Here is a 22,974-nt window from a genome sequence, read left to right as displayed (position 1 = left end):
ACCTCTGATTTCAAAAGATTTGCACTGTTCCTGATTTGTATTGTTTGAATGGTCTTTTAAGCTTGAATGCTGCACAGGTGCTTGTGGACAGGACCCCCCCCCCCCAATATACACCCCGGGGTCCAAGAATATTTTTATTCGTCTTTTTCCATAAATTAATCTTCTAGTACACATTTACAATGTACTCCATATGAAAAATCCATAAAAATAACGTAGAATTAACGTTTTATTACAAAAACCATACCCGCGGTATTATGAAATAGAGAAGGTAAGTCACTTCCATTTGTTAACACTGGACCCCTCTTGGATATCAGGCCTAAAATATCATATACATGTACCTACCACATGTCACCAAAATATGTTATTATATCTTGTTTCATCGTCGCAAGCCACGGGTTTTGTGTCCATTCTATTTCCACAAACCCGTGGCTGCCTCCTTCAAATTTCTCTCGTTCTCATGAATATTAATAACATACATTCAACCAATGGAATAACATCTGACGCTTCAAGTCAGAACCAATGAAAATGATCAGTCTATCTTGTATTTGGATGTAACCATAACCACGAGCTGTACATCAACTTCGGTTCGAATTTCCTTTCTTAACGAGTAACGCTATTCAGCGTTCTCACACAACGTCTACATTCGAAACCCTGTATTTTAATGTAAAACCTTGTAAGTATTTTAGAATATACGTTACTCACATCTGTTCTTCAGGATCTATCGTATTTTTTTTTCAATAAATCTGCCACGCTTTGCAAACATGATTTCATTATGGGCACCGCCATTTAAGCGTACCAAAAATTGCTACAGAGTGATTTCATTGGTCAGGGTAAATCTGGCGTCACTTAATAAATATTCAATGATTCAGTCGCGAGAACGAGAGAATTTGGTAGGAGGCAGCCACGGGTTTGTGGAAATAGAATGGACACAAAACCCGTGGCTTGCGACGATGATCTTGTTTCGGTAGATATTTTTTGTCTTTAATCGTGCTATTTATACGGAAGACCTTAAATAGTGTCTGTAGCTGTCACTATTTCGGTGTTTTTCAGAAACTTGATCGTAGAATTAGTCAAAGTCCACAACTGGACAATAAACTGATAAATCGGCTACAGTATATTATCTGTTCACAGAAACGACATATTGAAACTTGAAAAAAATAATCCAGAAGCAATTCATTTCATTGAAATTCTATCATGAATATTTTGTTTTAATCGATGGACTCGATAAATCAATAAACTGACCGAAGGAAAAACGTTGCACGTGCCGTAACATCCTGTACGTTTTTTTTTTATTTTACATTCTACTTGCATAATATATGCACATGTACATGTACATATATATTGAACAGAAACATAAATACCAAGTCCGTCGGCATTTAAAAAAAAGTAATAAAACATAATTTGATTTGATCTATTTTATTTCATTTAAACTCTATTAATTTGTTTTAAAAGTATGATTGATCTTTTTCCTTTTAACATACACTCAGGGTAAAGAAAAAAAGTATATATTGACTCGCGTAACTTTCATGGTTGTAGTTCAGGGATGGGGTCAATTACTTTAAAAAGTAATTAATTAAATTACAATTACTTTGACTTTTTCTTCAATTAAATTACAATTAAATTACAGGCTTTCTAAGACATGTAATTAATTAAATTACAATTACTTTGCAAAAGTAATTAATTAAATTACAAATTACATTTTTAATTTTTTGAAAATTTTTATAATCCTTGTCAATGAATATACAGAACATCATTTATTTGTATATAAGCTCAGCCTCTGCACAAACAGTACAAGAAATAATATGCTATATATAGGCATTGTGTATCGTTGTTGGTTTAATTAAATTTTATAACATTTATTTACAAAACAATAAGAATCTCCTTAAAGAACTATCCCAGTTTGCATGATGCAGTTTCCCCCACACAAAACCTACATGTACACAAATTGCATGGCTTATGATATTTGATTAAAAGTGTGTATTTTAATAGAGTGAAATGAATCGCAACTGTAACCCCTCAAATTAAATATTTCCTTTGAAGGTAACCTGAACATCCTAAATTGCTATTTATGTTGAACAATTTTACTTCATAAATCAGAATTGTACAGATAGAAAATTCATTCATAAAAATCTGTTTAGATGTTAAAATAATTATCAAATTGAAAGCTTTTTTTTTCTAAAGCTAGCGGAGCATTTTAAATTGAAATAATTATCTTCATTGGCTTTGTCTTCTAAATCATGGAATGAATATCTCTTTAGAGGAGTTGATTTGTTTTGATTGCAATTTAAAGCTGTGATCTGGAGGGCAATTATCTCTTCCCAACAAGAGAGAACTTAATTAATGACACACACCTTCTTTTTCTTTATTATTGATCAAACAACAAAGATTGAAATATAATAAATGTGTGTTTCATAGCTGAATAGACCTAAGATAGGTGGTTCAAAATTCATTTATAATCATAGATAAAAAAAATTCAAAATTTACATAATGATTAGAAATAAACTAGTTTATTATTATCAAGCCAATCATTTAATTATTTTGTAAGCATTAACCTAAGATTTTGTATAAATGAAGGATTGAGGATATGTTTAACAATAAAATAAAAACCAGTAAAATGGGGAGGTAGTGGTGACGATATATCATGAATATATCATGAATGTGTATTATATAAAGTAATTGAATGTAATTGAAAAAGTAATTGAAATTACGTGGTATTTTTTCAGTGTAATTAATTAAATTACAATTACAAGTAATTGAAAAAATGTTCAATTACAAATTACTTCCAATTACTTCAAAAAATGTAATTAATTACAGTCAATTACAATTACTTTTTTCAATTACCCCATCCCTGTTGTAGTTACATTTGAAAATGAAGAAATAATGAAATAATGAAACGTTGAAGGGACTGGTGTGTTGTATGGCTAGACAACGCCTTGCACATGCAGAGAAATTTACCACAGGTACTCTAGGACAGGTGTGAAACCCCTAGGGCATGCCGTTTCCTGCTCTTGCTCTGCTAATCCCTATACACAGGAAATGATCGCGACTAATACTTAATACACAAAGAAACAGAATATATTCAAGTAAACTTGGCATTGATTTTTTTTCTTGAGTATTATTGAGAATAATAAGTTTTAGTGATATACCCCCCCCCCCCCCCCGTTTTAATTGTTTTGTGAAGTTCATCACCATGCACATTCCATCTTCTGTAATTGGAGAAATGTTTAAATTAAAAACAAACCACTGTTTACAAAAGAAGTAAATATCGAGGGAAAAAATTGTTATATTTTATTGATATCTTTTATAACGTTCACGCGCCCGCCTACTCAATGCAAACGCTCACCATCGAATATTACAGCTTTCCGGTCATTCGACAATTTCAGGGAAATGCTTGCACATTAATACAGTTAAGTGAAATTATTTAAATGAATTATATTTTTCTAAATTTGGTAAAAAAAAAAACATGAACAGTATATAGATATATTTTCTTCCTCATAGGAATGCTAAAAACTGTTAATCGGAACTCGCACTGACTATTGTTTAGCACGTGTATGTAACATTGCAGTTCGCATATAATTTGAAAAGAGAAGTTATTAGAACTTATATTTCCGACATTAAAATTTGTCACGTTAAACTCTCAAATGACTCAGCTTATAAATAGTTTTCTTGATACTATTTAAAAAAAGATGTCGCTTTAGTATTGATATATAACTTAACAAAATTAATAATAATAAATAAAATTAAAAAAAAAAAACGATTAAATATATTCTGCTTTACATTTTTTGGGGGGTTCATTCATTATTTTCACCTTTTTCGAAATACAAGAAAATACTTTCATAAATATACATACACTGCGGGATTTTATTTTGTTTTTTTTTTTAAAGAGGGAATTTCGCAAAATTCCTGTTCGGGGAGATAACTCCCGTTTGTTTACGATACTAGTTGATCGATGATTTAACCGCGGCGGGGACAGGTAGGTGATGAATTTCCCGCGGAGGGAACGCGGTTTACCAGTCTCACCTGGCCAAATCCAGCGTTGTGTTTATACCGCGACGGGGCGCAGGAAATACGGGATCCGCGTTGCATGTACTGTACATGTATAGTCAATCAGATTAGAAATACAGCGACTATCAGAATTTCGGGTCGTAAAAAAGATCTGATTTTGATTAGATTTCAGGTGTAGGCGAATGTGTGTGTACTGAGGGGTTAGTTAATTCATTCAAGATTTATGATATTGTTCGTTTGGACGAAGGCTTCATAAAAATATACACACTGCTTGTACAGGTACACATCAATGAATGTTCAGATTAATTCAAAAATCGGCGGACTTTAATTTATTTTAGTTATCTAAAGGCAATGTTATTTCCAGAGACATTTATATTTTCTGTTTTTTGTCTCGGATTTTTCTTTTTTGTGATTTACCGGTTTACAAAGGCCTGTGATTTAACAGCTGTTCATAAACGCTGTCAATTAATATATGATCAGAGAAAACGAGACATCTCCCGGTAATTCATTTCTTATGGAACATCTTAGTATTTACCTGTGTAATTACGATGTTACAAACCGTGACGATGACTGGCCAGAAGGACTACCCGTTATGAAAACAACTCATGATCAACTCAGCGGACCTATAATTGACTTTAATATATGCTGTAAATCAATAAAATCATTTCAGTTTAACTGATATTTTATTGCAAAGATAATGGGAAAAAAAGACTTGGGATTTAGAATTTTTCTGAATTTCAAACGCTCGATATGCATATATTTGGGGCGCTCTTGCATATGCACTTATAAAACGTGCATGTTCTGTACTTGCATGCGTGTACATTGTATGTATCCGTAAAACCTTAAGAGAGCTGATAAATGTGTTCTGATTTTCAGAAAAAATAATGGGAACCTATAAATAATTACGTTTTTCATTTTGTTCGCATACAATAACAAGTTTAGTAGAAAAAAATAATTTGTCCAAGGTTAGGTGTCTAATAAATTTGTAATATTCAAATACAGTTACACATGTATGTCTCATTCTACATATTTTGGAGGCGCGTGTGAATGTGGGATTTTGTATTTCCATACGCTCGATATGCATATATTTGGGGCGCTTTGTATATATACAGTTGTACATTTTAAGGGCGTCGACAAAAGAACGTATATTAGATTACATACATGTACATTTAAGTTTCAAAAGTTCCATTACTAGTAGGAATTAATCAAGGTTACATATTTTGAATTTTATTATGAATAAAACAGACAATTAACTCGATATCGAGAAATAAATTGTTTATAAAAATAACTATGCAACTTTCTCGAATTCAGCGAATAAAATATTAAATAAAATACATTAGCGATTTTATCAAAGATATTATGAAATAATCTGAAAAATTCAACATATTTATCCACTCATGACTTAGTTTACAAAATGAATTTGGAATGGCCATTCTATGATTTGTTTTTTGTATGACTAGGTCGCTGGATCACACACGCCGATCGATCCCCGGTGACCTCCTTTGCTACGCGCTATCGAGGGAGGTGTTACATAATTGCAAACACACAAGGTGAATGTAAAAGGCGCACACTTAATGGCTGTAAATAGTCTATGCTTCAAAGTTATGTTTTATTTTCTCAGTATATTGTTTGTTTTTATATGATAAGAAGAAAAGGTTATCTTTTTTCCCCTTTTTTTAGTAGACTGGTTTATTCGACTTTGAAAAAAATGAAATAAAACGAAAAGTTGTCAAAAAATAACTTGGAAATAAAGCACAAAACACTTCAAGAACCTTATTCTAAAGAATATTAGCATCTAATGTAGCCAGATTTATTATTTATAGTAAGTTTATTTTAGTTACACGCATGAAGAGCTCTCGTTTACTTGCTGAATGAAAACAGTTACCTGTAAATGGGTCAAGCTTCTGGCGCATTTAAAACACAAGATTCGAACAAAATAACATTTTCATGAAATCAATAAGATGTTAAAGAACAAGTTTTTTAACGACAGCCATTTCGAAATATTTACCGTTTTTGAGTTATAAAGCAAAAACTTTAAAGGGCTCCAGATCCCTAATTTGAGGGGCCAGCCCCATTTTAGTGGTGTCAAATAAAAGGCCTTGAAATTGTGCACAACTTTTGTTCTACATGTCTTATCAACATATTTTTAGTTTTAAAGATACAAAGGAAAATATGTCTAAATTTTCGCTCTTTTAGGCGTTCTAAATTTTGACCCCTAATTAGCGCCATTTTGAATACAGAAATCGAAAAACAAAAACCGATGTGCACAACTTCAATCCTTCTATTATCTTAATTTGGTAGAATTTCTGCTCCAGCTTTTGTAGTCTCAGAGCCTTTGTCTGGAAATGAAGCCTAATAAATTTTCATTTAAAGGGCAATAACTCAAAAGCGGAAGTGACTTTTTGAACTGTTTGACAGCATTCTGATAGAGTTTTGTAACGTCTATAAACTCTGCAAATTTGAGCAAAATCCGTTGAGAAATGAGCGAGATATGAGGTCTCAAAGTTGGCGTCTAGGAAAAAGAAGAAAAAAAAAAAGAATAATAATCTTAACCATCAGAATCAGTAGAAGGTCTTCCGTTGGAAACGGAAGACCTTAATAAATAATAAACATTGAACCGTAAAAAAGAAATCTTCAGAATTTTGTCTTTCAAGTAATAAACATAAAGCAGATGCGATCTTGTTGCTAGAGTAACAAGTGGTCTTCCGATCGACTTTTCTCAAGAATGATTTGTTACGTCATCCCATTAAATACATTACTGAATTTTTTTTCGTTAACGTTCATGTACCACAGTCATGATTATAAAAAGGTTTTCTACAGAAACTCTAATAAAAAAGCTTTTGAAAATCCTTAAAAACTTTCATACATGTTTTAAAAGAGAGAAAAGTCATTTGATGCTGAAAAAAGAGAGAAACAAAGAAACAAAATTACTGCCCCCATCGGGATTCGAACCCCTGACAGCGTGACAAAGTTTGGATCGGTCATATCTTTGCAATACATACGCATATAGATATTGAAAACATATTTACAATTCTTACAAGACACTATATAAACCATATAAATCCTAAATAAAAATATTGAAAAACAAAAAAGTTGAAAAATTGAACTTTTTTCAATCCCTTCCTTTTGCGACCGGAAGTAAGAATGATGAAATTGGAAGGTCAATCAACACATCTCCATGTGATGCCCTATCATATATGCGAGTTTCACTTTCATATCTTAAGCCGTTCTCGAAAAATTATGTGACAAAATTCCATTTAAAAAATACAAAGAGCTAGGTTCACTTTATGCATAAAATGGCCCTGTAGATACATTGTAAACCAATTTATCCACTAACACACTATGTCCCTTTCTCAACATCAATATAAAGTAGAGACTTTGCGCTTTCAGTTTGTATATAAAAGTCTCCTCTAAAGAGTCCAGGTACTCGAAAACAGGTTGTGTGAAATTTCAATGTTCTTGAATTTTGCAGAAAACAGGTGAATTTGAGAACCTTCAACAAAGAATTAAAATATGAGCACACCCCTCGACCCAAAAATTAAAATATATTTTATAATCTTAATAAGCAGTTCTTTCGTAATATATTTGCACATTTTGGATCGGAAGTTGTGGTGTATACGAAATATTGAAAAATAGCATCATATTTTGGCCATTTTTGAAGAAATATTCGGGATATGTGAATAATGACGCAATTCATGACGTCATAATGCACTGACTATCAAGAAAATTATGTCATTTTTAGTAGAAATTCAGTCACCAAGTGTTCAAGTAATATTTATTGCCTTGTCGACTAAAACTATACAGTTTTAATTTTTCAGAAATTTACAGGGCCAAAAAAAGCCCCAAGTGGCCCTTGCTCTTTCCCCAAAGATCCCAAACAGAAGTGAAATTTGAAAAAAAAAAAAAAAAAAAAAACATCTGTTGATAAATTTCATGATGCATCTTCCCTATAAAAATCTTTGAAATCCGTACACTCTCAGCTGAGATATCGGCCGTACTATGAAATAAGAATAATTATGATAATAAAAATAATATTCATAATAGCAAACAGATGGAGAACAATAAGGTCTTCCGAAGCAAGTCTGAAAACCTTTATTAAAGTGAAAAAGAAACAACAGAATAACAAGAAGGTCTTCCGTTGAATACAGAAGACCTTAAAAATAATGAAAAACAGAAGAAAAACAATAAGGTCTTCCGAAGAAACTTGGAAGACCTTAATAATCATTTTGTATTCTGTGTTGCAACACCCTCGCAAGAAGAGAAGACTACAGTATTTACCAACAGTAGCTGTTGGAAAAGTAGTTGTTGGTGTAGTTGTGGTGGATGTTGAAGTACTGGTGGGCGTGGTCGTGGTGGTGGGCGTGGTCGTAGTAGTGGGTGTGGTTGTAGTAGTTGGCGTTGTTGTAGTTGTGGGCGTGGTTGTCGTTGTAGGCGTGGTCGTAGTGGTGGGCGTGGTTGTTGTTGGCGTGGTTGTAGTTGTTGGCGTGGTTGTAGTTGTAGGCGTGGTCGTAGTGGTGGGTGTTGTCGTAGTTGTGGGCGTGGTTGTCGTTGTAGGCGTGGTTGTCGTTGTAGGCGTGGTTGTTGTTGTGGGCGTAGTTGTGGTCGTTGCTAATGATGCTTTAAAATGAACAAGTCTTTTAGAATTTTCAGCCGCACTTAGTTATCAGTCTAATCAGTAATCAAACTATCAAAATAAACGGTTTGTTGTTCAGAATTCGGGAGGAGAGGGCTTCAATCTATTCAAATTTATGCCTATTGCTGGCGAAGAATACGGTATAATCATTAAAAAAATGTGATTTCTTTGATTTCAAGTATTGATAAACATGGATTAGATATTATATAGATATATACCACAAGTAGCACTAATCAGTTGAACGTTATCCAGAGCTATGTCACTGAGATGGCCGTTCCCTCGTACTCCGTCAAAGGACACCTGAGGATAATGAAAAAAAAATTAAATTATTGAAAAATAAATTTATACAAGTTAAGATGTTTTGCAGGTACGAATGCATTAAATATATGTATATTAAAAGTAAATTAATGTTACTTAAGCATTGAATCATTATTTTGAAATATATATTCTCATAACTGCAACAGTGTGTTTAATTGAGTAACGCGCGTTAGCACGTTGTGAAAATTTGTTTGCACACACCGTTGCAATTATGAGACTATATCTTTCAAAAAATAATGATTTAATGCTTATATTTACATTTTTAACTTCTTGCCTTGACTGCAAATGTGATTTTTATTTCAAAATCCCTGTATTATCCTTCGGGTAAATTACAATTAATGGAAGAACCATTCCATCAGCTTCTTTTCAAAGTGAGCGTGAATTTTGATTTTCGCTTATGACGTTGCACTTCTACGGCGTTCAACGTTTGTGATGTCAAAATAAAACGCATACTTTAACCTTTTGACCCCCTGTCCGTGTTATGGTGTTTTGAATGCCGTCAATTTCTAAGCAAAATATATGGAATGTAAAAATTGTTACATACACACAGAAATACTCCTCACCCTAACATTGGAGACATTGGGAATTTCCACCTCCGCATAATTCCACTGGTCTCCTTGATCACCTGAGCGTGACCAGGCCAAGGTTCGGACTCCAGTTCCGCTCTGATAATAAACGTTCAGTGTCCCCATATTTGCCCCGTACATAGAATAATAGAACTTCAAGCAACGGGAGATAGCTAAATGTACGATTGAAAAAAAAAAATAATGATAAAGTTGGAAAACAAAAATATTAAGAAAGGAAAGAGATAAAAATCAATAATAATAAACGAACTCACCCAGTGAAAATGTGACCGCTGATGACGTCAGAGTAGCAGTGTCACCCGGCGCGCGTGGAGAAGACGTTTCTAGGTAGATATAAGTTGTACCCTCTTGTGCCCCTGGTGGACCAGTGTTATTGCTCGGTGTAGAACCCTTAAAATAAAAAGGCGTTACTTAAACATTAAAATAAAAAGGCGTTACTTAAACATTAAAATAAAAAGGCGTTACTTAAACATTAAAATAAAAAGGCGTTACTTAAACATTAAAATAAAAAGGCATTACTTAAACATTAAAATAATAAGTCGTTATTTAATCATTAAAATTATCCATCGTCAATCTGTTTTTAAAATTTCTAAGCATGACTAACATAATGTTATAAATTGTTTTTAAATTAATTAAATAAAATGCATTTCAGTGATGTATGTTTTTTTAAATGAAAAAAATGTTTATACTTGAGTACTCCTAATATTGACACAAATTTGTACTGAGTAAACATAGCTACTAATGATGACAAAACATAAATTCAACGAAGTATTATGAAACAAGCAGTGAATAATGCGGTAAAAAGGGGTCACATTACCGATCTTAGACTCCAATCGTACGCGTTCCCCTCGTTTTGTAGGAAGGGTAACCCAGCCCCGGTCTCGAAAGTTGCCGTGAGGCTGAAATCTGTTAATTAAAATAATAATTAAAAGTAAAGTTTTAAGTATTGTTACATTTACAGAGAGAATTGTTTTAGGCGACAAAAAAAAATCCTATATAAGTATCTTGTCAACAAGACTTGATCAATGGGTTAACATTAATTTTAGGTTTTTCAGTCAATCATACATCCATTTAGCACTTAGTGAACCATTAGTTCTGATAAACTTACTGTCCGCTATCTGGTCACATCTGGATCCGGAAAATCCGGTATTACAGACACAAACTCCGTCCGAGATCCGGCAGGTTCCAAACATACAGTGATTATTCAGACAACCTATTAAGTTGTTCAGTTAAAATTCAGAAACAACCGTATACAAAAAATGCTGCAAAATACTGGGGTCTCCTTTCATATAGATCTATTATATCTAGGCATCTCAGAAGAAATTAAGTTTCAGTTTATTTACAAGTGTATATAACTTTGTTGCAATAAATATGTAATGATGAATTGATAGTTTGCACTGGTTTTGTTATACCTGAGTTGATAATTTGTGATGAGTTTTTTATGCCTGAGTTAATACCGGTAGTTTGCGCCGGTTTTGATACAATTGAGTTGATAGTTTGCGCTGCTTTTTACCTGAGTTGATAGTTTGCGCTGGTTTTGTTACATTTGAGTTGATAATTTGCGCTGTTTTTTTACCTGAGTTGAGGCTCTGGACTCGGATGGAGAATCCCGCTAATGCTGCCCGGTTCGTCGTCAGACTGTCAAATTTGATGATCATTTGACTTTTGATTTCGTCGTCTGTCGTCACGTAAGCTTCATTGCTTCTGTATCCACATAATCTTTAATACATAAAACGAACAAAAACATCATAAATTTTTATTTTAACACCAAGATGACTTGTGGTCGATGTAAGCTTAATCTGAAACTATTTAACTGACTATTGATATTGGTCTCACCTTAATCTTTATCTAATAAGCTGGGTATTGGTCGATATTGACCTCGGCTAAATCTTTATTAAGCTGACTATTCGTCGATATTTTGACCTCTGCTTAATCATATTACATGTGTTTAGTTGAATATTGGTCAATATTGACCTCGGCTTTATCTTTTACTTTTGAGGTGACATATGGTTATTATTTTGACATTGGCAATCTCATATTACATGTAATTATCTCACTATTGGTCGATGTTGACCTCGGCTTAATGTTTAATTATTTATCTGACTACCGCACTTTTGCGAGAATCGCTGACTTTTACAATCAACGAATTACTTTTACACTGGGACAATATACGGAATCTCTTTTGCAATATAAATCTATAGCCTAGCAGTTAATTAAGCGATAATAATGGGGCATTTCAAAGCACATATTACGTTGTCTAGGGAGGTGAACGAGAAACACCCTATCTTAAACCCCCTCCCTTCCAACCTTGACCAACTCCTGCTAAGTTTTCCTTCTAGAGTATTTTTACTTGCTTATTTGATTCCTTCAGAAAATGAGATTGAAAGGAAATACTACACCTTACCAATAAGGTATTATAGGTTATGTTATTCTGCCTCCAATCATCTTTTTTGCTGACTGCATACTGGTCAGTCATGTAAGTGCCCCTAAAACCATACCTATGACCACTAGTAATGTTTTCTTATCTATTATCATTCCGTACCTACGTACATACATGTAACATGTTTAAATGTCAAAGTAACCCATCGAGTGTAAAAGTCAGTGCTTCTCGCAAAAGTCCAATGGCTGATGTTAACCATGGCTAAATCGTTAACAATTTAGCAGACTATTGGTCAATATTGACCTCGGCTAAATCTTTAACTATTTAGCAGACTATTGGTCCATACTGACCTTGGACCCCTCTGCCCCGCCAGATTATAGCGGACCTCCAACCAGTGATAACAATTGTTGTTGTTGTAATTCAGTGCCAACGTATCTATAGACATCTTTATATGGTTTTCTGTTGGACCCTAAATATAAATATCATGTAAATATAATGTTGAACTTAAAACAATTTCAAATACTGAAGGTCTGGGTCAATTGAATGAAAGGGGGCTGGGTCAGTAAGATAGAAAAAAATGCAGTCTACCAATAATAAAGAGAAGTCGGAGAAAGTCACAAAAAGGTGATATTGAAAACCTAGACAAATAACTGACTTCCGACAATAAAACAGACTGTGTCATCTGTTTAAAATCAAAGATATATAGATCTTGACCTTCCTTCGATACTAGGCTTACCTTGACGACCCAGATACACCACCTCCCCAGATTGTATAGTATGGTGTAACTAGGCTTACCTTGACGACCCAGATGCACCTCCTGCCCAGATTGTATAGTATGGTGTAACTAGGCTTACCTTGAAGATCCAGATACACCTCCTGCCCAGATTGTATAGTATGGTGTAACTAGGCTTACCTTGACGACCCAGATACACCGCCTCCCCAGATTGTATAGTATGGTGTAACTAGGCTTACCTTGAAGACCCAGATACACCTCCTGCCCAGATTGTATAGTACGGTGTAACTAGGCTTACCTTGACGACCCAGATACACCGCCTCCCCAGATTGTATAGTATGGTGTTACTAGGCTTACCTTGTCGACCCAGATACACCGCCTCCCCAGATTGTATAGTATCGTGTAACTAGGCTTACCTTGACGACAAAAAGATGCACCTCCTGCCCAGATTGTATAGTATGGTGTAACTAGGCTTACCTTGTCGACCCAGATACACTGCCTCCCCAGATTGTATAGTATGGTGTTACTAGGCTTACCTTGACGACCCAGATACACCGCCTCCCCAGATTGTATAGTATGGTGTAACTAGGCTTACCTTGACGACCCAGATACACCGCCTCCCCAGATTGTATAGTATGGTGTAACTAGGCTTACCTTGAAGACCCAGATACACCGCCTCCCCAGATTGTATAGTATGGTGTAACTAGGCTTACCTTGAAGACCCAGATACACCTCCTGCCCAGATTGTATAGTATGGTGTAACTAGGCTTACCTTGACGACCCAGATACACCTCCTCCCCAGATTGTATAGTATGGTGTAACTAGGCTTACCTTGAAGACCCAGATACACCTCCTGCCCAGATTGTATAGTATGGTGTAACTGGGCTTACCTTGACGACCCAGATACACCGCCTCCCCAGATTGTATAGTATGGTTTTACTAGGCTTACCTTGTCGACCCGGATACACCGCCTCCCCAGATTGTATAGTATGGTGTAACTAGGTTTACCTTGACGACCCAGATGCACCGCCTCCCCAGATTGTATAGTATGATGTAACTAGGCTTATGTTGTCGACCCAGATACAACTCCTGCCCAGATTGTATAGTATGGTGTAACTAGGCTTACCTTGACGACCCAGATACACCTCCTGCCCAGATTGTATAGTATGGTGTAACTAGGCTTACCTTGAAGACCCAGATACACCGCCTCCCCAGATTGTATAGTATGGTGTAACTAGGCTTACCTTGACGACCCAGATACACCGCCTCCCCAGATTGTATAGTATGGTGTAACTAGGCTTACCTTGACGACCCAGATACACCACCTCCCCAGATTGTAAAGTATGGTGTAACTAGGCTTACCTTGAAGACCCAGATAAACCTCCTGCCCAGATTGTATAGTATGGTGTACCTAGGCTTACCTTGAAGATCCAGATACACCTCCTGCCCAGATTGTATAGTATGGTGTAACTAGGCTTACCTTGACGACCCAGATACACCGCCTCCCCAGATTGTATAGTATGGTGTAACTAGGCTTACCTTGAAGACCCAGATACACCTCCTGCCCAGATTGTATAGTATGGTGTAACTAGGCTTACCTTGTCGACCCAGATACACCGCCTCCCCAGATTGTCTAGTATGGTGTTACTAGGCTTACCTTGACGACCCAGATACACCGCCTCCCCAGATTGTATAGTATGGTGTAACTAGGCTTACCTTGACGACCCAGATACACCGCCTCCCCAGATTGTATAGTATGGTGTAACTAGGCTTACCTTGAAGACCCAGATACACCTCCTGCCCAGATTGTATAGTATGGTGTAACTAGGCTTACCTTGAAGACCCAGATACACCTCCTGCCCAGATTGTATAGTATGGTGTAACTAGGCTTACCTTGACAACCCAGATACACCGCCTCCCCAGATTGCATAGTATGGTGTAACTAGGCTTACCTTGAAGACCCAGATACACCTCCTGCCCAGATTGTATAGTATGGTGTAACTAGGCTTACCTTGACGACCCAGATACACCGCCTCCCCAGATTGTATAGTATGGCGTTACTAGGCTTAACTTGTCGACCCAGATACACCACCTCCCCAGATTGTATAGTATGGTGTAACTAGGTTTACCTTGACGACCCAGATACACCGCCTCCCCAGATTGTATAGTATGGTGTAACTAGGCTTACGTTGTCGACCCAGATACACCTCCTGCCCAGATTGTATAGTATGGTGTAACTAGGCTTACCTTGACGACCCAGATACACCACCTCCCCAGATTGTATAGTATGGTGTAACTAGGCTTACCTTGACGACCCAGATGCACCGCCTCCCCAGATTGTATAGTATGGTGTAACTAGGCTTACCTTGACGACCCAGATACACCACCTCCCCAGATTGTATAGTATGGTGTAACTAGGCTTACCTTGAAGACCCAGATAAACCTCCTGCCCAGATTGTATAGTATGGTGTAACTAGGCTTACCTTGAAGATCCAGATACACCTCCTGCCCAGATTGTATAGTATGGTGTAACTAGGCTTACCTTGACGACCCAGATACACCGCCTCCCCAGATTGTATAGTATGGTGTAACTAGGATTACCTTGAAGACCCAGATACACCTCCTGCCCAGATTGTATAGTATGGTGTAACTAGGCTTACCTTGACGACCCAGATACACCGCCTCCCCAGATTGTATAGTATGGTGTTACTAGGCTTACCTTGACGACAAAGATGCACCTCCTGCCCAGATTGTATAGTATGGTGTTACTAGGCTTACCTTGTCGACCCAGATACACTGCCTCCCCAGATTGTATAGTATGGTGTTACTAGGCTTACCTTGTCGACCCAGATACACCGCCTCCCCAGATTGTATAGTATCGTGTAACTAGGCTTACCTTGACGACAAAGATGCACCTCCTGCCCAGATTGTATAGTATGGTGTTACTAGGCTTACCTTGTCGACCCAGATACACTGCCTCCCCAGATTGTATAGTATGGTGTTACTAGGCTTACCTTGACGACCCAGATACACCTCCTCCCCAGATTGTATAGTATGGTGTAACTAGGCTTACCTTGACAACCCAGTTACACCGCCTCCCCAGATTGTATAGTATGGTGTAACTAGGCTTACGTTGTCGACCCAGATACACCTCCTGCCCAGATTGTATAGTATGGTGTAACTAGGCTTACCTTGACGACCCAGATACACCTCCTGCCCAGATTGTATAGTATGGTGTAACTAGGCTTACCTTGACGACCCAGATACACCGCCTCCCCAGATTGTATAGTATGGTGTAACTAGGCTTACCTTGAAGACCCAGATACACCTCCTGCCCAGATTGTATAGTATGGTGTAACTAGGCTTACCTTGACGACCCAGATACACCGCCTCCCCAGATTGTATAGTATGGTGTTACTAGGCTTACCTTGACGACCCAGATACACCGCCTCCCCAGATTGTATAGTATGGTGTAACTAGGCTTATCTTGACGACAAAGATGCACCTCCTGCCCAGATTGTATAGTATGGTGTGACTAGGCTTACCTTGTCGACCCAGATACACCGCCTCCCCAGATTGTCTAGTATGGTGTTACTAGGCTTACCTTGACGACCCAGATACACCGCCTCCCCAGATTGTATAGTATGGTGTAACTAGGCTTACCTTGACGACCCAGATACACCGCCTCCCCAGATTGTATAGTATGGTGTAACTAGGCTTACCTTGAAGACCCAGATACACCTCCTGCCCAGATTGTATAGTATGGTGTAACTAGGCTTACCTTGAAGACCCAGATACACCTCCTGCCCAGATTGTATAGTATGGTGTAACTAGGCTTACCTTGACAACCCAGATACACCGCCTCCCCAGATTGCATAGTATGGTGTAACTAGGCTTACCTTGACGACCCAGATACACCTCCTGCCCAGATTGTATAGTATGGTGTAACTAGGCTTACCTTGACGACCCAGATACACTGCCTCCCCAGATTGTATAGTATGGTGTTACTAGGCTTACCTTGTCGACCCAGATACACCGCCTCCCCAGATTGTATAGTATGGTGTAACTAGGTTTACCTTGACGACCCAGATGCACCGCCTCCCCAGATTGTATAGTATGGTGTAACTAGGCTTACGTTGTCGACCCAGATACACCTCCTGCCCAGATTGTATAGTATGGTGTAACTAGGCTTACCTTGACGACCCAGATACACCGCCTCCCCAGATTGTATAGTATGGTGTAACTAGGCTTACCTTGACGACCCAGATGCACCTACTGCCCAGATTGTATAGTATGGTGTAACTAGGCTTACCTTGACGACCCAGATGCACCTCCTGCCCAGGTTGTATGTGTTGGGCCAGCCAGGTGTCGTGATGGTCCGCTCCTCCCCTGAAGCCAGCTCAATAATTCCCCCACACTCTGTAAACACACGCGTGGGTCTTGTTTGATTATGTGTAATTATACTCTAAAAGTTTACTTTGATTCACACATTTAGTGCATCTTAAGCTCAATAATCTCTACTGTCAATGATTGCAGCTTTATCTTCATCAGTTAAACAACCCACATAAGATAAGTATTTTCTCCGCCAGACAGTTTTATAAAATACAGACCCGAATGGGTGGACACGAATTCACAAGAAGTCCCGTATAGGTCAGCCGGGCAGTAACACTGACAAGTGTGAAGCAGGAATCCTCCATTTAAACAAGTAGGCGGATTCACACATTGTTCTAAAAATAGAAACAGGTGGGTGGATATACACATTGTTGTTTAAATAGAAATAGACTGGCAGATTTACACGTTCTATAAATTAAAAAAAACGTTGTTACAGAAATCAAGTTCCATAGAAGAAATTGATACGCATAATACACCTTATTGATAAAAACTTTCTGACGATTGCTGAAGGAAATAGTTTCTTGCCGAGGGGAACCATAAATTTGATATCTTCCGAGTACCCATTCCATAACTCTTTTATCACACCGAAACAATCAGAGACGATTTATTAAACCAGATTATCAGTATTTTAACAGCGATTCTCTGTAACCACTTAAACTTCTTTGCCACGCATGGTCATCGATTTGGACGAAACTTTGCCCATTATAACAACTTAACACCAGAAATATATATCAAATAAAATTTCGTTGCTATGTGTCTTGGTTGCCATGGTAACAGCCAGAAAATTTGAAAAAATTGAGATTTTCAGCTACTTTGAATCTTTATTACACCTAAATAAAGACCAAGAAAAACAAACAAACCATTCTCCCAAAAACATGACACCTTGTTGCCACTTTTGCTAAAAAGAAACTATTAAGAATTTATCTGTTAGTAAGTGGTAACCATGGGTACATTTGGAATACATTTTAGATGCTGAAAAATGCTGAAAAACGCTCAATATTCACAAATGATAGAAGTTACATGATCAAAATTAATCAACAATCTAAGAAAAACAATAAAAAATACTTGACCTTAAGTAATTAGGTATTGGCAATATTATTCTAAAAATAACTTTCATGGTTGCCATGGTAACACAGTGTAACCATGTAAAATCTGTTGCTATGATTGGGTTAATGCTACTATCTTGAGGAAAAACAATAAAATTCATGACTGGCACATATACATCCTTATGACCTTGCAACACCAACAACATAAGAAAAATTGGGATTAATTGTTACTTTGCAGTGTAACCATGGAAACAACGTACCAGTTGTTCAAAGTGATATTTCTTTGCTGCTTTAGGAATTTACTTACCTTTTAATCAACAAGAAACATATTATTTAACCCACCTTTAATAGTACTTATCTGGTAGAACTAAAGTTGAATATCATATATTGATAAAATTTGTTGAAAAATACAACACTGTTGCTATGGTTACCAAGAAGGAAAAATGTTCGATTTTGTTAATTTTATATCAATATTAAACCCTTTGTGCCAGCTTTTTGCATCCAGTTAGAGATTGGGTGGTAGCCAAACTTAAAAGTCAGGTTCATTGTTCATATATATCAATCATAAAAGTTTTGGGAATCTACATACAAGGGTACGTATCCAAGGAAACAAAATATTTTTCAGATTTTTAAGCATATTTTTTCGGCTTATTTCCATAGCAATGCTCTATTTAAAGAATTGAATATGAATTTCTTGAAATGTGAAAATTAGGGTCACACCAACGCCTTTAAAAATTGATCATCAGTTATATAGAAATATGCTTTTTAAAAAAATAGGATAAGATTTAAACACTAAAAGAGTAAATTTAAAATCCCTTCTTGGTATTAAAACCATGGCAACCATTGTCAAACTATAAGAAATATCATATTTCGTCCTTGGTATATGTTACAAGGATCTCTTGTCTATTATTTGCTTTCATTTCAACCTATAATTTTTTTTATTCTTAAGTGTATGACTTTATAAAATTAAATGAACAAAATTATTACTTTTGAATACTTTGTTTCCATAGTAACGTATGTAATAGTTGATTTACCAAACATGTTTATCATGCATTTAAGACAGCAGGCCTTCAACTTTCAGAAACAATCATTACCACTTGTTTGCTTTGCTGCAAACGTTAATTGTGGGACTCTGAACATGTTAAAAAATGCCATTTTTCAAACGTTATGACATGTTGCTATGGTAACCATGACACGTAGCAACCAATTTTTGCCTGATTTGAGTTTACGGTATCAAAGACTTTTATCATAGAGAGTTTGGAGAAATTCTGAGACTATGCGTGCCACAGCTCCTATATAAAAGTTCAAGTCATTACAGAGAATGGCTCTTAATAATTATGACGTCAGTTTGACTTAAAGGTAAATAGATAAATATGACGTCAGTACTTTGGAAGTTGTGGCATCAGTATGACTTATGTTCCATTTATAATTGTGACGTCAGTATGACTAAGGATACATTGGTGATTGTGAGCTTTCACATCTCTGTTTTTGAGCGCTGACCGAAATTTCAAAACACTGCCTGTCTTATAATTATAAGAAGAAATGATGAAAATAAATCATCATACCTGATACTTAAACATTAATTCCTTTTGAATCACACGTGATATTCACTGTATATTCTTTTAAACTCCCATTTCATGCTTTTGTTTATATGAATTCTGGTATGTTTCGTTTTGCCGAATATAAATTTTGATATAAAAGCTATGATGGGTTCGGTATTTAACACCGGTGACAAATACATCGTTAATAATCCTTTACAAAAATGTCATGATTTAATTTAAATTATGTTTTGCATATTTCAATTTATTTCTAGGACTTGAAATAAATCGTGTAACTTATTATGACGTCATATTTTATAGGCAAGTTAGAATATCTGAGTGTATCCCTAGCAGGTAATTGTGATGTCAATATATTTACATTTGCAAATGTTTTCTTTTATATAACACTATAAAAAGCAATGCGTATCTATATCTGTATAAATACACGGGTTCCTCACGTCACAAACGTTCGACGTAATTTCTCAATGATGTCATAAAGGGTCGACGCCCAATCAATGGATCAAACACATTGAAAAATAAAACATTTCATGCGTTAAAGATAATAATCAGTCAAGTTTAAAATATAAATAAGTCATAAATGTAAATATAAGTAATAATGTATCATTTTCAAACATCTATCGGGATATAAATACGGGTTGGTACGAGATCTCGTGACCAACCCGTATTTATATCCCGATAGATGTTCAAAATGATACATTATTTCTTAAATAACTTACGAATTGAAGTACATTGGTAATTAATGTGACGTCAGTATGAGGTACATTGGTAATTGTGACGTCAGTATGAGGGAACATTGGTAATTGTGACGTCAGTTTGACTTACGAGTACATTGGTAATTAATTGTGACGTCAGTATGAGCTCGAGGGAACATTGGTAATTATGACGTCAGTTTTACTTACGAGTACATTGGTAATTAATTGTGACGTCAGTATGAGGGTACATCAGTTTGACTTACGAGTACATTGGTAATTAATTGTGACGTCTTTGGTGTCGTAGAACATCAGTCCTACTGCAGTGTCTGCTAAGAACGATAACCGGTTGTCCTTGACTGTAATTGTAGGATAGCGATAGTCGATCGCAAACGCCTGAAAATAGAAATACATCCGCTGATACTTGACATAAAGCACAGGAGCGAATCCAAGATTTCAAATCTTCAAGTTAAAGAAAACCTTTTTTTTAAAGTTAAATCTCAAAAGAAAACACAAGATGCTAGACTTTATAACAAGGTCTATGAATACAAGCTTGCTTTGGTTAGAGTAGCATAATGTTCAAGATCGTAGTTCTATGTAGAGCTACGCAGCCACTACGTCGTGATTGTAGGCGTAAAATAGCGTATCATATAAAACACAACGGCTGTTTCCTTACATTGAGTCTATACTGTAGAACAGACGCCAGGTCATACGGCGTGTTGTCCCGGGTTGGGATTTTGTACATATTTCGATTACCAGTACCGCCCCGGATGTTGGCCCAATGCATTATGACGTAATCATCTCTGTCCGTTCGGGACTGCTCGTGTTCCATCCCTATAGCATGCATCAATTCGTGGATGATAATTGGTATCTGAAGAAATAATAAAGGATTTCTCAGCCTCAAAGGATTAAATAAGCACACACATACTAATTTTATTCCGGATGTTCTTTAAAATAGCTTATATATTATTGACCGCTGATTTCACTGAAAGTGGGGGATATTAATTTGGGTCTGTCCGACCGTCCGTCTAGCTGTATTTCTGTCTGTCTGAAACGCTTTCGTTTCCGCGCGATATCTCGAGAACCCTTTGAGCTTTTGCAATGAAATTTTGCAAATAAACTTCCTATGGCCTAAAAAAAGAACCCTTTTAATTTTGAGGTCAAAAGGTCAAAGGTCAAGGTCATAAATTCATAAATTCTGTCTGTTTTAACACTTTCGTTTCCACGCGATATCTGGAGAATCCTTTGAGCATTTGCAATGAAATTTTATATAACAACTCCCTGTGGCCTAAGAAAGACCTCTATTGATTTTGAGGTCAAAAGGTCAGAGTTCAAGGTCGTAAATTTATACATTCCGTCTTTGTGTAACACTTTCTTTTCCGGGCGATATCTCAAGAAGCTTTTGAGCTTTTGCAATGAAATTTTATTTCATAACTCCCTAGGGCCTATCTCACCCCTTTCAAAGTGTCCCATCCCGTTTTTAATTATTATTTACATGCATTGTATTAAAAGTCGCATGACACTATTTTTAGCACAGGGGCATGTGGAGAGTTACGTATAATACAGGTTGTCGGCGGACATTATATTCTATTTACATCTATTAGAACTGTTTAATAAAGGCTAAATTAGACACCATGTATTGATTAAAATTTTGACAATATCGAACCTGAATATAAACATTATATATGACCTTCTGTTTGCATTTAATCTGCTATACAATCAAGAGTCCTCGGTGGTCTAGGGGTATGATGATGGCTTAGCAAGCGAGAGACCTGGGTTTAATTCCCCGACGAACCTTTTTCTTTTTATTATTATTATTATTAACTAAATGATAGTATTCAACATGTGAAATGAAAAAGTTATGACTTCTGGTGTGTACAAACTCATAAAATCATCATTACAGTGTGATTAATATTCTATATAAAAAATATCTTCTATACACATTTTAAAGAATAAGCAATCAATTCTTTATATCCATATTGGCATTTTTTATTTGCTTCAATATACATTTAATAATTCTACAAATCCGGGGGGGGGGGTCCGACACCCCCCCCCCCGAACTGCGCATGCTCTTCTTTCTTCCCTAAACGGGGGGCACAAATTCTCTGAATTAGCTTGTAATTCTACAAATACAGGAGGGCAGTGTGACCCCCCCCCCCCAACTGTGCATGCTCTTTTTTCCCCTAAGCGGGGGACACAAATTCTCTGAATTAGTTTGTTTTAACTAGCTTCGTGTGATAAAACATACGCGTTGTTTAGAATGGTGATGAACAATTTGCTATTTATATTTTTAAAACATAAATCAAGCAATTTCTTTGTGTGCAAGATTATCAAGAAAAAACATATACAGTCTAACTCCTGAGACAGCCTTCTGTCACATCCAGCCGTTACAACACCCCTTCCCCTTAACCTTGCATTATAGTTCTGTTTAATAGTGTCACACAACGTCTCTATACTATATTGAACATAGTACTATAACCCCCCTCCCCCAATTAGCTGCAATGACATATAGCATAGCCACACCAGTAAACCTTTGATTTTAAACTCCCCTGCCTGCATGTCAACTTCACAAATATTCAGACTTAGAGTTCCGTAGACTGGACTTTTGCTGCACAGGACATTCCTTTAACAGTTT

General features: G+C 36.4%; 1 protein-coding gene across 1 annotated transcript in view; it reads right to left on the bottom strand.

The window, feature by feature from the left end:
• LOC133180670 (MAM and LDL-receptor class A domain-containing protein 2-like) overlaps positions 1-22,974 on the bottom strand; it is a 35,042-nt gene that overhangs the window by 4,728 nt on the left and 7,340 nt on the right. Inside the window, exons 9-20 of the mRNA XM_061315137.1 lie at positions 21,016-21,210; positions 20,606-20,735; positions 17,264-17,380; positions 16,966-17,072; positions 12,271-12,389; positions 11,117-11,259; positions 10,649-10,753; positions 10,358-10,446; positions 9,795-9,930; positions 9,520-9,695; positions 8,857-8,938; positions 8,284-8,622 (exon numbers count right to left, since the gene is read on the bottom strand). Coding sequence (XP_061171121.1) covers positions 8,284-8,622; positions 8,857-8,938; positions 9,520-9,695; positions 9,795-9,930; positions 10,358-10,446; positions 10,649-10,753; positions 11,117-11,259; positions 12,271-12,389; positions 16,966-17,072; positions 17,264-17,380; positions 20,606-20,735; positions 21,016-21,210 — 1,738 coding nt within the window. The remainder of the gene's footprint in view (positions 1-8,283; positions 8,623-8,856; positions 8,939-9,519; positions 9,696-9,794; positions 9,931-10,357; positions 10,447-10,648; positions 10,754-11,116; positions 11,260-12,270; positions 12,390-16,965; positions 17,073-17,263; positions 17,381-20,605; positions 20,736-21,015; positions 21,211-22,974) is intronic.

The sequence above is a fragment of the Saccostrea echinata genome, unplaced genomic scaffold (assembly GCF_033153115.1).
Source record: "Saccostrea echinata isolate AGI-Se365-2 ecotype Australia unplaced genomic scaffold, CSIRO_AGI_Sech_v1 ptg000007l, whole genome shotgun sequence".
Lineage (NCBI taxonomy): Eukaryota > Metazoa > Mollusca > Bivalvia > Ostreida > Ostreidae > Saccostrea > Saccostrea echinata.
This window is presented reverse-complemented; position numbering and strand designations above follow the sequence as displayed.